At 49.5% G+C, this 15,486-nt stretch overlaps 1 protein-coding gene, 1 long non-coding RNA gene and 2 other non-coding genes across 4 annotated transcripts; 1 reads left to right on the top strand and 3 right to left on the bottom strand.

Moving 5' to 3' along the window:
* Positions 1-157: 157 nt before the first annotated feature.
* Positions 158-2,294, bottom strand: LOC311340303. Its single transcript, XR_014633252.1, has 3 exons — positions 2,194-2,294; positions 599-726; positions 158-437 (listed from the first exon to the last, which is right to left on the bottom strand). It is a non-coding gene; the product is annotated as an uncharacterized lncRNA (long non-coding RNA).
* Positions 2,295-2,456: 162 nt separating this feature from the next.
* On the bottom strand, positions 2,457-2,529 carry AC3HAE_011277 (transfer RNA lysine (anticodon UUU)). The gene has a single exon. It is a non-coding gene; the product is annotated as a tRNA-Lys (tRNA).
* A 441-nt stretch (positions 2,530-2,970) lies between these two features.
* Positions 2,971-3,043, bottom strand: AC3HAE_011276 (transfer RNA threonine (anticodon UGU)). Its single transcript has one exon. It is a non-coding gene; the product is annotated as a tRNA-Thr (tRNA).
* A 1,352-nt stretch (positions 3,044-4,395) lies between these two features.
* LOC311340206 (E3 ubiquitin-protein ligase DTX4-like) lies at positions 4,396-15,255 on the top strand. The gene is given in 13 exon segments (XM_084465089.1): positions 4,396-4,658; positions 4,898-5,121; positions 8,212-8,426; positions 8,595-8,873; positions 8,875-9,323; positions 10,759-10,820; positions 11,187-11,339; positions 11,439-11,500; positions 11,587-11,753; positions 12,223-12,376; positions 12,773-12,862; positions 12,956-13,054; positions 13,881-15,255. Coding segments are annotated over 13 exon segments (2,079 nt in total). The 5' UTR covers positions 4,396-4,656; the 3' UTR covers positions 14,004-15,255.
* The last annotated feature ends 231 nt before the right edge of the window (positions 15,256-15,486 follow it).

Raw genomic sequence — 15,486 nt, 5'->3', positions numbered from 1 at the left:
GCCAGGACCTTCCATGCCCTCTTGTGGATGCCGGCCGCGGTGAGCTGCCTCTTACACTCGGGGCAGGACAGCCTCACCTTCCACAGGTGGTAGGCCATCCACACCAGGAGCCGGTGAGCGAAAAAGTGCTCTGGTGTTGGAGCCCGGTCATAAATCAGGGCTGGAACCGGTGGCTTGTACCAGAGCTGGATGTCCGGGCGCAGCCGCTGATTCCTCCACATCGTTGACGCAATCCAGCACTGGTCCTGCTGGGGAATTGTCTTCCTCATTTCTGCCGGCAGCCAGAACTGATCTAGAGCCGGACCTAGAAATGAAGCAGTACAAGGAGGGGTAGGGACAGGACCAGGAGGAGCAGGGAGGAGAACCGGAGGAGCAGGGATAGGACCAGGAGGAGCAGGGACAGGACCAGGAGGAGCAAGACTCCTATCTGATGCAACCTACATAAATAAATAAATACAATTGTGTTAAAAATAACCTAATACACACCAATACCATACAATGATAACCATGAAAGAGATGCAAACGCACAGATCTGAGATGAGTTGATCATGGTGAACCAGGTGAATAACATGGTAATTAATGTGATGGAAATATTCACCATTGACAGCATTGACATCAATGCTGGCCTCCCAGGGCTCTGTGCACGCGCAACTAAGCGGAGGCTACGGTAGTTGCAGGGGCCAGGCCAGAAGCAGCTGGCATGGATGCTTCAGGACTATTCACAGACTGAGAAAGATTAACCCATGAAACAAGCATACTAATACTACTCATATTATTAATACTAATCATATTATTCATTATGGGATTTTGTCCACATCACAAATTGTAAGCCTACAAAATGCATTTATTTCACCTAGGCTCTCAATATTACCTGCCGGGGGTGATGGCCATGCCTGCTCCCCCGTGAAGAGTGAGGTCTGCCCACGCATTAGCATGGGACATTTCTCAATCTAATCAATTCAAATGCATGATTTACTTACATACACGATCGGTTTAATCTGACGTGTTGGTATATTGTTGAGACAAAGTTTACTTTCTTGTAGAGGTTGTACCACTTTTGTTGGGAAAAACAGTCTGCCTAGTTACTTGACCAGATAAAAAATGAGACGGAGAGGTACTAAAGTCTATCAGCACGAGGGCCTCGGATTTATTGAGTAAAGTAGCAAAGGTAATACAGATTCATAAAGCGTGAGAGATCGAATATTCTACGTCCCCTAACAGCGCTGAGGTCGCCTAGAGCTTTGCCTCCGTGGAAGTTCTGCTTCAGAAGAGCTCCCGTGATTTGGTGCATGAGAAAATTATAGTATCTTTCCTAGCCAGGTGTGTGTGTTAGACTTTGTGTGGGTTATCGAGGGTTCTCTTGTCCCTGAGCCTCCGGGTTGTGTTGTCTTTCTGTGTGATATGTGTGTCCTCGCCGTCCGGCTGTGGCAGAGTGTTCTCCGCAGACTGATAGGAGGGCTCGAGGGTCATCTTGACCCTCTTGAATGTGTGGTGTGTTGTGTTTATTAGATTTGGGCCCAGAGTTGACTATATTCATAATGTAATGTCCATTTAGGTTATTTTTTCCCATCACTTTACGTGCCTTACGGGCCTGTTCCCTCTCCTTGAGGGCCAAGTGCCAGAAGAGACCACTCCTCAGACCCCATGGCTCTACGCTTCTTAGCAGACATCTGACGCCAAGACGAAGAATGGCGAAGTTACCATACATTACCTTACACAGGTTCAGCGTGAAGGTATAATAATATATTAGTCGTTTATAGATGACAATCTCAACCATACATACGAAACAAATAATACCTCGCCAATCAACCATGTCCAATTTAACAGGTAAATTAATTGACGTTATTACCGTCGTGTGGTGTGTGGGCTACTGTCACTAATAGGTCGAATACGATACTGATGCTAACATGCCACTAAGTTAACAATAAGTAAATCGAAGTTAGTGAAATTATACTGATGCTAACATGCCAGTAAGTTAACCTAAGTTAGTGACGTGACAACCGAAGAAATTGCGATACATCGCATTTTAACTTTGGCCGTCGAACTTTTGGATGAGTTACTAAGAATATACATTAGCAAACGAGCTAGCGAATTTACAATTTCGATCATTCGAACGTCGATCATCATTTACAAGATTTAATTTAATTTGTGTTAAATGTTGAACATGTGTTGTAATGTGAATCAAATAGTTACCTTGTAGTGTAGTATATATTTTCCGAAGCTCTTGCTACGTGCTTACTACCGTTAATACTGCTGCTACCGGACGGAATAAACGGAACGGAATAACAAAATCGACGGGGAATTGTGTTGGTCAACATATTAAGAAGAAATGGAATAGGAAGTATTGGGCAACATATGGTGCTAGGTCGTTGAACTCGATGAATTTCCAACAAAATGCCTGTCGTTTAAATTTAAATTGTAATACGATCTGAATGCCAAACTTACGAAAAGACTATCGCCCGAACAGGGACTTGAACCCTGGACCCTCAGATTAAAAGTCTGATGCTCTACCGACTGAGCTATCCGGGCTCTGAAGCTGTAAGGTATCCTTAGTGTTATAGGTACCCATAATAGATATCCATAATTTTGTTAAGTAAACGTTTCACAGTTTACTTATTGGTACAGTCCATAGTTTACGGAACGACGTGTGTTTGATTCATTTCTAAAGAACATTGGTAAATAATAGCGTTATTCTTGTGTTTGTCGTGGCCTAATAGGCCTATACGTATTAATTCGCTATGGAGTCCCATATCATTTGAGATCACGTGCTACCCTAAATCACTTCAATGTTAAATATAACATAAAATAACTGGAACGTTAATAAGGTTTAAGTCAGTGATAATGTTTCAGCCAGAAACGACAGAAAACGGCCATAGCAGGATAGCAATAACCACGATGTTTATAAAAGAAAATAATTCCTTTCCGAGCGTCTTTCTTTGGACGATGTACTAAAAATCAAAAAAGTTGTGTAGGCCCCAGCGAGATTTGAACTCGCGACCCCTGGTTTACAAGACCAGTGCTCTAACCCCTGAGCTATGGAGCCTTTGGATGGTGGCATCATAGCCAAATATCTACTTAGACGTACTAATTAGAATCGCAATAGCTCGTTATCTATTACTGTCATTACATAATATAATCAATTATTGTGCTTAACAATGCATGCAACAACCACCAAAATGCTCTAAAACACAGCGCCTCCACAATGCATAATCCTCCGTTTAGAAAATTCAATATATATAGAGCAACAGCGCCACCTGGCGACACAATTTAATTTCGTACACTGAATACATCCACGTTGAAACTCGAGGCGGCAGCATAGCTCCTCAAACCTCCCTGGACAGTTTCAGTCGGTTGAAAGCATTAAATAGTAACTTCGTTAAAGTGTATGTGAATGTAAGTTCATACTACTGGGAAGTTCAATGAAAGAAACGTATTGATTTCTTCACAGTCTTACATTAAACAATCGTTTAAATATTGCCCTCGTCGGTCCTGCAGGCCTACCATTCCGCCCACGACAGAATGGTTTGAGTTGTATTGTCCCCCTGTGTGAATGCGGGTGGGGGATGGCCATGGTAAGTGCCCGGTGAGGAGGACTAGTTCAACACAAAATACACTGAGCGCTGCCTGGTCGAGACGGACGCCACGAGTTGAGCCAAAAAGTGCAAAAAAATGATATTTTGGAAAAGTCGGTTCCGGGTGGAGAGTCGTAAGAACCGTCTCCCGAGCGTCCACACTTAGCGTAGGGTCCGGGTTTCTGTCCCGTATGCGGTTTATGGACTAGTGCCGCACGGACAAAGAAATCGGTGCTAGGGCTGATCTTGGGACCCGTCGGGGAACAGCCACGATGGGATATACCGGTAATTCACAATAAAAGTCGTTTTGACGAGGAAGGGTATCTCGACATTACACCACTGGACCCCTATCATCGGGTAAGTGTTATCATTTATAGTTTGATTAAATGCACATTGCCCGATTCAAGTTCTCCACGGAAACTCCCGGTGTAGTTTGTTGGAATAGACAACACAACCAAAATAAACTTCGAAAACTTAAATAGAGGATATGTACATAGCAACTAGTGATTACAAGACTGCTGGGTTGTCCGATAAATCAGGAACACGAAACGCATGTTTACGGGACAGTTTTTTTTTTTGCTATAGTGCTCAAGGGCAACGGAGGCTCGTTATTTGTGATGTCTTTCCTAACTTGGTCGACCTGTTCCTCCAGTGAACTCTCGTCTTGGCTGTCATCGGGACTTCTGGGAGTGTGTTAACTTACTGCTGTATCTCACTACTTTTTCAACTTTTCCCAACTTGCTACGCCCCAACTAACCGACACAGCCCAAGTCTCCGCGGTTCCTAGTGCCTTGCGGCGGGCGATAAGAGGTCAGAAACGGGTTTAAGGCATTAAGTGGCACTAAGCGGGACAATGTACCAACGATCGGGGCGAAGACGAAAATGCAGATCTACGTTTTAACTAAAGGATACACGTTTTCTGTGGGACGAAGTACCGATCGCGGTGCATAGAGGATTGTTCTTCAGCCGACCCATAACAACGACGTCGACGACTGAGATTTACCTCGCGACCAATGCAGGATCTACGGATCTTTTTTTGCAAATGTATCGCCCTCTTCTCCGCTCCATAGCACTACCTGGTTAAATGTAAGACCCCGGTGGTAGACACGGCGTGCTTGTACCGAATAACTATAACTAGGCCAGATTATCACGAATCCACTAACAAATGTAATCTCTTATCGTTTCATTGTTGGGAAAGTTTAACCTTATTTTGCCGTGTGCTAATTGTGTCCCTCTACTTATAGAAAGTTCTTTCGTAACAGTCGAGGTTCCCGTCTGTGATCAACAGTAGCTTACGTCTTATTAAAACGGCCTTCTCTCTCCAGGGCCTATAACAACATGCTGCTGGCCCCCGCCGTGGTCGTATGGGAATGGCTGAACGAGCACGGCCGCTGGCGGCCCTATGGCCCCGCCGTGTCCCACCACATCGAAGCGGCCATACGGAACAGCGACCCCAGAGGAGGAAGCGTGGTGCTCGGCCAGGTGGACAGCCGGCTCTCGCCATACATCATCGACATCCAGTCCATGCACCAGTTCAGACAAGACACGGGTACGAGTGCATAACTTGGTTGGTGTCTCCAGTGTTGAGTATTTGTCTGGTGTGTATTGTTTGTGCACTGGTTTCTTGTTTGCTCAATGGTTTGTGTTGGAGTTCCTCCATGAATTTTATTTTGAACATATTTCTGTATTCATGGAGCCCTGTCTGTATGTCCTGGCTCTCTGGGGCTTTGGTGGACCAGCCCCTGGACTAGACCCTGTCTAACGGCCTAGTCTGACATCTCCAGGAGGCTGGTGGTGTTCACGTGTGGCATAAATTGGTGGATTCCCGAGAAGAGATTGGGAGTTTGTGGCTCTTCCATGGCGGCTGCCCTAAACATACAAACAGTGCTTATTGTTAAATGCGCTGACGGTGGCGAATTACCAATAATCTCAGGCTAGCCTGTGTGTTGCTACCCCCAGAGCATAGACTAGATATTTGCAAGTCCGATCATCTTGCTCGTGTGATGTGAAACTGATGTCTCATCTGATCCCCATATTCTTTGGGCTCTAACATATGGTGTTCCCACGGTGACAAGGAGAACCCACTCACCACTAATCAATCAGAATGTAGCAGGAAATTGTTCAGCTGTTCTGCTACAAGCCAGTCCAAACGTGGAAACCAGCCACCAGTATGGACTAATATTCCGTGAACAATGGAATTCTTCTGTCAAGGTCGAGAGAACCTCATGGGTAGAGAATGTTGTGAAACGAATGGACAAGAGTATCCACCAAGGTGAAAGGGTAAGGGAGGCCAGGTCGAAAGATAAGGGGGACTGGGTGTTCCTTGAAGGATAAGGGAGGGTAAGTTGAAGGATGAGGGACACTGGGTCAAGGTTTGCCACCAATACGTGGCAAACCAAGTTGTGCTTGAAGAACAGAACGGAAACACCAGGAGTTGGGTGATGTTGAAGGCGTGTATGGGCATTGTTTGATAACAACCTTGGCTGGGAGCTTATGGGAGGAATCACAGAGCTAGACTATAAACATTGTGTGCCAGGCTGGAGATGCAGACCAGCTCAGCTTTTGTATAACTTTTGCCATGAACCAAGCCTGTGGGTTGGTGTGAGTAGAACCTAGACTGGAAGGTCGGTAGGGCATGGGCTTAGAAGTACTGCAATAACAGGGTGGAGGGTTCTGAGACGGGAAGTGCTTGTCAGATGTTCTGCAACAGCTGAGAGAGAGAGAGAGAGAGAGAGAGAGAGAGAGAGAGAGAGAGAGAGAGAGAGAGAGAGAGAGAGAGAGAGAGAGAGAGAGAGAGAGAGAGAGAGAGAGAGAGAGAGAGAGAGAGAGAGAGAGAGAGAGAGAGAGAGAGAGAGAGAGAGAGAGATCGATCAATCATCTGAAACACACAGATCGATCGATCAGTGTGTTTCAGATGAAGGCAGGTCGGAGATAAAGACAGATAAAGAGGATTTCTCTTGATCTCTATGCTGTTATTCAGCCTTTGATTTTGGATCCACCTGCCTGGTTGTTTTAAGTTGTTTTTTTACCTCACATGACCACAACACAGCAGTGCATGCTGGGAAAGCCTGGCTGATAACAACAAAGGGAGCCCTCAACAGGAAATAGTGTTTTAGAAATATGTGATAGTGCGGAGGAAATTAAAACACAACTGTTGGGCATCATGGTTGCTGCTAGTGTACTGAAAATTCTTTGAACTGTATTGATAACTTAGCTCAGAATAAACCGAAGAGTTTAGTGTAAACAGTGGGCATGCTCCAAGTGTTCCCAAGCAGGGAAACGTCCTTGAGGGCACAGCTGCAGATAGGGATGCCACTACTCCTTCGGCCATCTCAGGAATGTAGCTCGTGGTATAGCTGTGAGTCAGCCGAGTCGGTCTCTTTCCGGTCTCTCAAGGGCAATAAGCACGTCTCAAACAGTGAAATGTTGACTATAGATAATAACTAAAGGGCAGATTATGGTCCCACGTTCAAGCAACGCAATGACCCCGCAGACGCTTCGACACAGTCGTGAACCTGTTTTGGTTCTGTGTCTGGTTTTAGTGAGCGGACCAATCACGGCCCTTGCTGCTGCGTCGCCTCGACGGAAGGTTACAATTTTTGGGAGGACCTTGCGCACATCAGGCCCTTGCGGTGGACGCAAGGAGGGTCCGCAAGGAAGTGAGGGGTCCATAACCCCCTTGCGTTGCATGAACATGGGACCATAATCAGCCCTTAAGGGGTCCTAATGTCTTCCAAACATGTCTTGGAAATTTAGAAATTTCCAATACAGGGGCAGTATCAGTAGCAGTATCCGTGACAGCATGTGTAGTAGGGGTAAAGGGTCGTACCATGACTACGCACGCACGCACACACCCCAGTGTGAGTGTGATGCCTTGCTCTACTGGCGCCTTGAACCAGCAACCCTGAGAACCACAGAGGGCAGATGGACTCCGCCTGCTGCTCTCTCTCCCGGCCGGTCTCCCTTGCTCTCGCTCTCTGTTCCCCCATCGTCATGTTGTGTGTCTGACTGCCGGATGAAAGGGTGCTGAGCCATCTGTTGAGGGGGGGAAGGGGGGGTCGATGGGTGGGGGGCAGTGCTAACATGTATCCGCTAGCTCTCTGGTGTCGTAGAGATGGTAGCATCTCCTGCTGTGTTTGGTTTAGAGCTGACGGTGAACCGACCCGGGTTCATCTGAGGTAGGCCTGGGCAATAAAACAATAAATGATCGTATCATGATAGACTTTTGATAAATATCCATATAAAACATGTTCAATATATATCGATAAGAGACTGGACCACCGAATTTAGCAGCCTGGTTTGTTCCACAAACACTTATTTACAATATTTGAGTGTTTTTCATTGTTGTTTCGATATTAGAGTATTTATCAATGAAGAACAGTGGAAGGTCATATTAAGTGTTAAAAAGAAGTGTTTAAATCCAGCATGGTAATTCCTAGTCTTTTTAGGTCATTAAAATGATCAATAGTTATCGACATCGATCAATATGATCAAGTTATATCGTGATCTTTCAACCATATCGCCCAGGCCTAATCGGAGGTGCACTGGAGATGCTCTGCACAGGTTTTTTTTTAATGCGTCTTGATTGGTTTATTCAATTAAGCTCCCCCCCCTCCCTCTTATGATCCTCTTCCGGCAGGTACCATCCGTCCGGTGAGGAGGTGTTTCTACGAGCCGGGTACCGCCCCGGCGCAGGGCGTGCAGTGGGAGTGGGAGAGCTCCACGGGGGCCTGGACGCCCTATGACATGGAGGCGGCCATCGCCATTCACAAGGCCCACAGCCGGCAGCAGGCCGGGCTGGACCTGGAGCCCCTCGGACTGGCCCAGCTCATCGACTTCCACACCATGACCCAGGTACGTGACGCCGGCGTGATGACGTGCTGATTCTCCACTGGGGGGGGGGGCCGTCAGTGTCATTTTCTGTCGTGTGACGTCACCTGACGTTTGTGATGTCGTCTCTGACGTTTGTGATGTTGTCTCTGACGAGCGTGATGTCACCTCTGACCTGTGTGATGTCACCAGGTGAACAGGCAGAGCGGGCGGTGTCGGAGGGTGCGGCGGCGTGTAGACATGGCCTACCCCCTGGTGTCAGGGCCCCTCCCCCGCGGAGCGCCCAGGTTTGGGGGCGGGGCCCTGCTGGGGGTGGGCGTGGCCGGCTCCAGTGCCGGGAACGCCCCCTTCCCCAACGGCTCCCCCGCCGGCCCTGACGGTCCAGCCCCCTCCTGCGACTGCCAGCAGTGCATGCTGGTCCGGAGTGTGAAGAGTGGGGGGGTTCAGACGCTGGGCCGACGCGCCAAGAAGCCCCCCCGCCCCGCCCTCTGAAGCCCTGCCACGCTCCGCCACGCTGGGCCACGCCCCCCGGCAGAGCTGTGATTGGCCACTGCCGCATGGCCTGGCCATTTCCCGCAACACCGCATCGCCGCGCAAGAACGCCCAGCTCTTCGCCCAATCGCTCGCCGCCCTCAGCGCAAGCTCCGCCCTCACCTCAGGCTCCGCCGACAAGCCTACCCGATCGGCCAATCGGGAGGCTCAGCCCTCCGACCGGCCGGTGCCCATCGCCACGCTGGTAACCCCGGCGACTGCCGTGACCACGCCCCCCTCCCCCGTGCCATCTCCCTCTCCCGTGGTGATGAAGCCCAACAGCGATAACAGCCTCGTCCCGTTGCCGCAGCGATCCAGTCTAGCCGGGCTGAGCCGACCGGCGCTCCAGAGAATTGCCCGGGCCCAGAACAGAACCCTGCTGGCTGCTGGGTAACACTCACACTCACACACTCTCACACTCACACACTCTCACACTCACACTCATACTCACACTCACACTCAAAGTCTTCCCCTCCCCTCCCCCTGGTCTAGGAGCCCCTCCGTTTCTTTGTTGGTTTCCATGGTAACTTTTGTTGGTTCACTGGAGCCTGTTTCTCATTAGCAACACAATGCTGGCTCCTCCTCCTCCCTCCTCTCTCTCCTCCTACTTCGTCTCGCTCTCCTCCTTCTCCGTTGCTCTCTTTCTCCTCCTCTTCCTTCCTCTCTCCTCCTACTCCCCAACTCTCTCCTCCACTCCCTCCAGATGGCTTCATGTGGGATGTGGAGAACTTAAAGTCTTTAATCGAAAATCCAAACCTCCAGAACCCCTGGTAGTAGAGAGTGATCCGTATCAGGTCCATATGTGCAGATCAGATTAAACAGAAACCTATTCTGGATGAATGGTTACTGTTGGAATTTGGTGTGTGTGTGTGTGTGTGTGTGTGTGTGTGTGTGTGTGTGTGTGTGTGTGTGTGTGTGTGTGTGTGTGTGTGTGTGTGTGTGTGTGTGCGTGTGCGCATGCGCACGCACAGGGAAGAGTGTGGGAATTTCTGATTGTCTGGTTTCCAAATGAGGCCAGCTGATCGCCATCTGGTAGAGAGAGAGAGAGACGGAGAGAGGGAGACTCATACACAAAGGAGAGAGAGAGAGAGAGACACACAAAGAGAGTGAGAGAGGGTAGGGCAAACAAAAGAGTTAGTGGTGTGTGTGTGTGTGTACTTATTGTGTGTGTGTGGAAAGGCAGGCCTCAAGAGTAACAATTCCTACTTTTGGCAATGGTGCCACCAACTTTTACATTTGGGGACATCATACACATTTGTCCGCACTCCTTTTTGGCTCTTTTGTGGCAGTATCGGCATGTCCTTAATCCCGTACCATCCATCTGTGTACATTCCAGCTGATCCACAACTTGAACCATAGCACATTGACAAACCACCTTTTTAGCCGTTGGTCTCAACTGGATTTTAAGTGGGTCGTAGTTCCAATGATGGCGCCCACACCAGCGCCACTGCTCAAAACCTCCATGAGCACTCAGCTGGCTCATTTTGGAAAACGAGCTCAAATCAAATCTTCAGACGTGCTTTGTCTTTCTACCACGCGGTTATAACTGTTCCAAAATTTAAATGGGAAAAAATGAAGACTTCAACTCATGTTGGAGTGGCAACAGCCCTGTGTGGAAATATAAAGCAGCATGGGGCAGCCACTATCCCCTTGTTGAGACAACTATCATGTGTGTCTATATTTTTGTTATTTTACTGGCACCGATGCAACCTAGGAAAAAAATAACTTGCATCCACATGATAAATGGTCGCAGTCTTGATCCCTGGAGTGTGTGTTTGTGTTTCTGTGTGTGTGTGTTGTGTAACCAGTGTGTGTTGTGTTGCAGCATTCCGATGGTGCCGGTAAAGAACCTCAAGCCCTCCAGTCTGATACAGCCCGCCCTAGCAGGTCAGCACTCACTATCAATCACTAACACACCATCACTCACTAACACAGACACACACTCACACACTATCACTCACTCACTCACTCACTCACTCACTCACTCACTCACTCACTGTGTCATTCACTCACTATCACTCATTCACTCATTATCACTCACTCACTTACTATGACTCATTCACTAGCTATCACTCACTCAATATCCATCACTTACTCAGTATCACTCTCTCATTCAGTATCACTCTCACTATCACCCTCTCACTCTCGCTCTCACTAACACACCATCACTGGTTCCCTCTCAAGTCTACATAACTAATATATATATATATATATATATATATATATATATATATATATAATATGTCTGTGCAGGCATCACTGGGACCCTGATGAGTGCAGCAGGACTTCCTGTGTGTCTGACCCGCCCTCCGGAGGACCACCCCCACGTCCCCAAAAACCTGCTCAGACCGGTCCCGGGATTCACACGCTGCTGCCGCAAGACCAGCAAGAAACAAACGCGCAAGGGTGAGACACGTTTGTTCTCTGATCGCTCTCACACTCACTCACTCACTCACTCACTCACTCACTCACTCACTCACTGGGCTTCTCTCCCTCCCCCCGCAGGCCGCAGCCCAGAGGAGGTGGTAAGGAGGTACGTGCTGAAGGTCAAGACCCCCCAAGACCAGGTAGGAGGAGCACTTGCTCACATGACCTTCCTCCTCCTCCTCCTCCTTCCTCTACTCTGCCCTGACCTCTGGCTCCCCTCCTGCAGGACTGTCCCATCTGCATGGACCCCCTCGGGGGGCCGGCAGGGTATGTGGGCCCCCAGACGGGGCCCTCCACCCGGGCTGACATGGTGGTCAGGCTGGCCGAGTGTGGGCACGTCCAGCACCTAGGCTGCCTGCTGGCCCACTACAACGCCAGCTACAGGGACGGCAGGTAGACGCTGAGCTCCTCCCATCTCTAGCCACTCTAACACCCTCTGTTTCTTCCCCTCTGAGCCATCTGTCTCTCCCTTCTAACCCGTCTGTCTCTCCCTTCTAACCCGTCTGTCTCTCCCCTCTGACGTCTCTCCCCTCTAACCCGTCTGTCTTCTCTTTCCCCTCTCCCTGTCTCTCTTTTACCCGTCTCTCTCTCTCTCCTCTAACCTCTAACCCGTCCCTCTCCTCTAACATGTCTCTTTTACCTGTCTCTCTCTCCTCTTACCTGTCTCTCTCTAACCTCTTAACCCATCTATCTCTCTCACCTCTTACCCGTCTCTCTCTCTAACCAGTATCTCTCTACTCACCTGTCTCTCTCTAAACCATCTCTCATTTCTAACACATCTCTCTCCTCTCTAACTTGTCTGTTTGCCTGTCTCTCTGCTTGCTAAACCATCTGTCCCTCCCTGTAACCTGTCTATCTTTAGTCTTCAGTGTCCGATCTGTAAGACGGTCTACGGAGTGAGGACTGGGAACCAGCCAGCGGGGAAGATGCAGTTCCACGTCATCCCCCCCTCCCTCCCTGGTTACCCTGACTCCAAAACCATCCGCATCGTCTACACCATCCCAGCTGGAACCCAGGTACACCACTACCCTTAACCCTCACTATCCCAGCTGGTACCCAGGTACACCACCACCCTTATCTCTCACTATCCCAGCTGGTACCCAGGTACACCACCACCCTTATCTCTCACTATCCCAGCTGGTACCCAGGTACCACCACCCTTATACCTCACTATCCCAGCTGGTACCCGGGTACACCAGCACCCCTAACCCTCACTATCCCAGCTGGTACCCGGGTAAACCACCACCTTTACCCCTCACAATCTCAGCTGGTACCCGGGTACACCACCCCTAACCCTCACTTTCCCATCTGGTATCCGGGTACACCCATAAACCTCACTATCCAAGCTGGTACCAGGGTACAACTCCGTCCCGGGTGTGCTTGACTGTAAGGTTCCGTGTTTGTGTGCCCAGGGTCCGGAGGATGTGAACCCGGGTAAGCCCTTCACAGCGCGGGGGTTCCCCAGACACTGCTACCTCCCCGACACGCCGAAGGGAAGACAGGTACGGAGCACGCATCCACCCAGTTGTCACGGGAACCCATGTAAACGGATCAGAGGTTAAGAAGTGAGGTAATATAACTGTGTACCTGTGCAGGTGTTGGGTCTGCTGGTGGTGGCCTGGGAGCGCAGACTCATCTTCACTGTGGGAACGTCCTGCACCTCGGGAGAGGAAGACACGGTGGTGTGGAACCAGGTACACACGCGCTCATGCACACACATACATGCATACGTACCGTACATACATGCATGCATACATGCATACATGCATGCATACATGCATACATACATACTAGATGCACGGATGGGCTATTATTTCATCCGCAACCGCATCACAAAACGCATCATCCGTCCGCACCGTTTTTGACCAATTTTCAAAACCGCACCCGCCCGCCATCCGCCGGTTGTTTTTAGGTCTATAGGCGATGCACAGTGCTGCTGACGCGAGGCTATAAAAGGAGGAGCTATTAAAAAAACGCAGACTCGAGCCTATTAATTCCGATATTCGCTGCAAGTCAGCCGCACAACAGTGCAACATGCAAGTTCACATTTTTAATGGTACATTAAAAAAGTTTTCAGACTATTTTTCTTACCTTCTTTCTTGAGCTAGAAGTTTAACTTGTTGTGAACATCTCGCGCTGCCAATGTCGTGATGACCAATGTCACTTCTGAGTCAAATCACTCCATAATCTCTTTTAAATTCCTTATTCCACGAGTGGTAGGCTACAATGACTGGCTGGTTTCTAGTTCTCCCTTTTTGAGCTTTTCACGTACTACCGTCGCCTGCGCAGCCATCTCCGACAATAAACAAAGCAGCATGCATACACGCAACTAGGCCAAATTACTGCCTGATGAAAATGTTACTATTTGTGTGCTCGTTTTTTCGGATGTAGGTAACAATATATAACAATACTTAACAATGTACATACATACATACATACATACATACATACATACATACATACATACATACATACATACATACATACATACCAAAACCTTTGTGTGTGTGTGTGTTTCAGGTGCACCATAAGACAGAGTTTGGCTCCAACCTGACGGGTCACGGCTACCCTGACCCTGGACACCTTGACTCCATGGTGGACCAGCTCAGAGCCCTTGGCATCAGCCCCGACGACACGCCCTGACCACGCCCCTGACGACACGCCCTGACCACGCCCCTAATGACACGCCCTGACCACGCCCCCGACGACACACCCTGACCACGCCCCTTACGACACGCCCTAACCATGCCCTCGCGGACGACACCCCCGACGACACGCCCTAACCACTCCCCCGCGGACGCGCCCCCGATGACACACCCTGACCACGCCCCTGATGACACGCCCTGACCACCCCCCCGACAACACGCCCTGACCACGCCCCCGACCACACGCCCCCGACCACACGCCCTGACCACGCCCCCGATGACACGCCCTGACCACTCCCCGACAACACGCCCTGACCACGCCCCTGCATCCTGTAAGGCGGGAGCAAGATGGCAAGGACAGACGAAGAAAGAGAGAGAGAAAGGAGGAAGCTATAGGGGGGAGAGCGGAGAGACGGGTGTCTTTACTTCAACAGGACTAGGCTGCGGCCCCAACATTTTTGATTGGTTGGTTAAAGTAACCAGGACTCTGTCGGTCACTTCCTGTTCTGGTTGGGTCAAAGTTCAACTGAACATTTGCAGAGAGATAAATAATAAAGAGCAGAGCTATCAGGACTAACAACCACTAGGCTAATACTAACTGACTTATCCTAGCAGGCCAATGCTAATTGGCTAATGCTAATAGGCTAGAAGTAACCGACTATTGCTAGTTGGCCAACGGACTAATGCTAGTAGGCTAACACAAATTTTTCTTTACTGAGAGTGGGAGATAAACCGGGTGAGAGATTATTGAAGCAAAGGAAAAAGGAGGGAAGAGAGTGAGGTGGAGGAGAGGGAGGAGAGGAAGATGGATATATAGCAGGAAGAAAGAAGGTTTGAGAATGTAGATTAGAATAGCAGTAGAGATAAATAACAGTTGTTTAGCTCTAGCTAAAACAAACAGAACGTGTGGCGAGAGGTTTTCAGTGTTAAAGAACCCTCTTGATATATCGATACAAGCTAGCCACACTGCAGTCGTCTGGCTACGGTCGCCTTGCAACTGTCATAATGCTACCGTCGCCTGCCTACAGTCGACTGGTTACCACTGCCTCGCTACCGTTGCAAGGCTACCATCGTAAGACTACGGTCACCTGGTCACCATCGTAAGACTGGTCGCCTGGCTACAGTCGTAAGACTGGTTGCCCGTCTACCGTCGTAAGACTGGTCACCTGGCTACCGTCGTAAGACTGGTCGCCTGGCTACTGTCGCCTGGCTACAGTCGTAAGGCTGCAGTCGCCACACTACAGTCGTAACACTACGGTCGCCTGGCTACTGTCGCCTGGCTATAGTCGCCATGCTACAGTCGCCATGCTACAGTCGCAAGGCTACAGTCGTAACACTACGGTTGCCTGGCAACCGTCGTCTGGCTACTGTCGCCAGGCTACAGTCGTCAGGCTACAGTCGTAACACTACGGTTGCCTGGCAACCGTCGTCTGGCTACTGTCGCCAGGCTACAGTTGTCAGGCTACAGTCGTAACACTACG

Source organism: Micromesistius poutassou (assembly GCF_964030765.1).
Source record: "Micromesistius poutassou genome assembly, chromosome: 3".
NCBI lineage: Eukaryota > Metazoa > Chordata > Actinopteri > Gadiformes > Gadidae > Micromesistius > Micromesistius poutassou.
The sequence above is the reverse complement of the archived record's forward strand: the minus strand, read 5'-3'. Positions and strand labels throughout refer to the sequence as shown.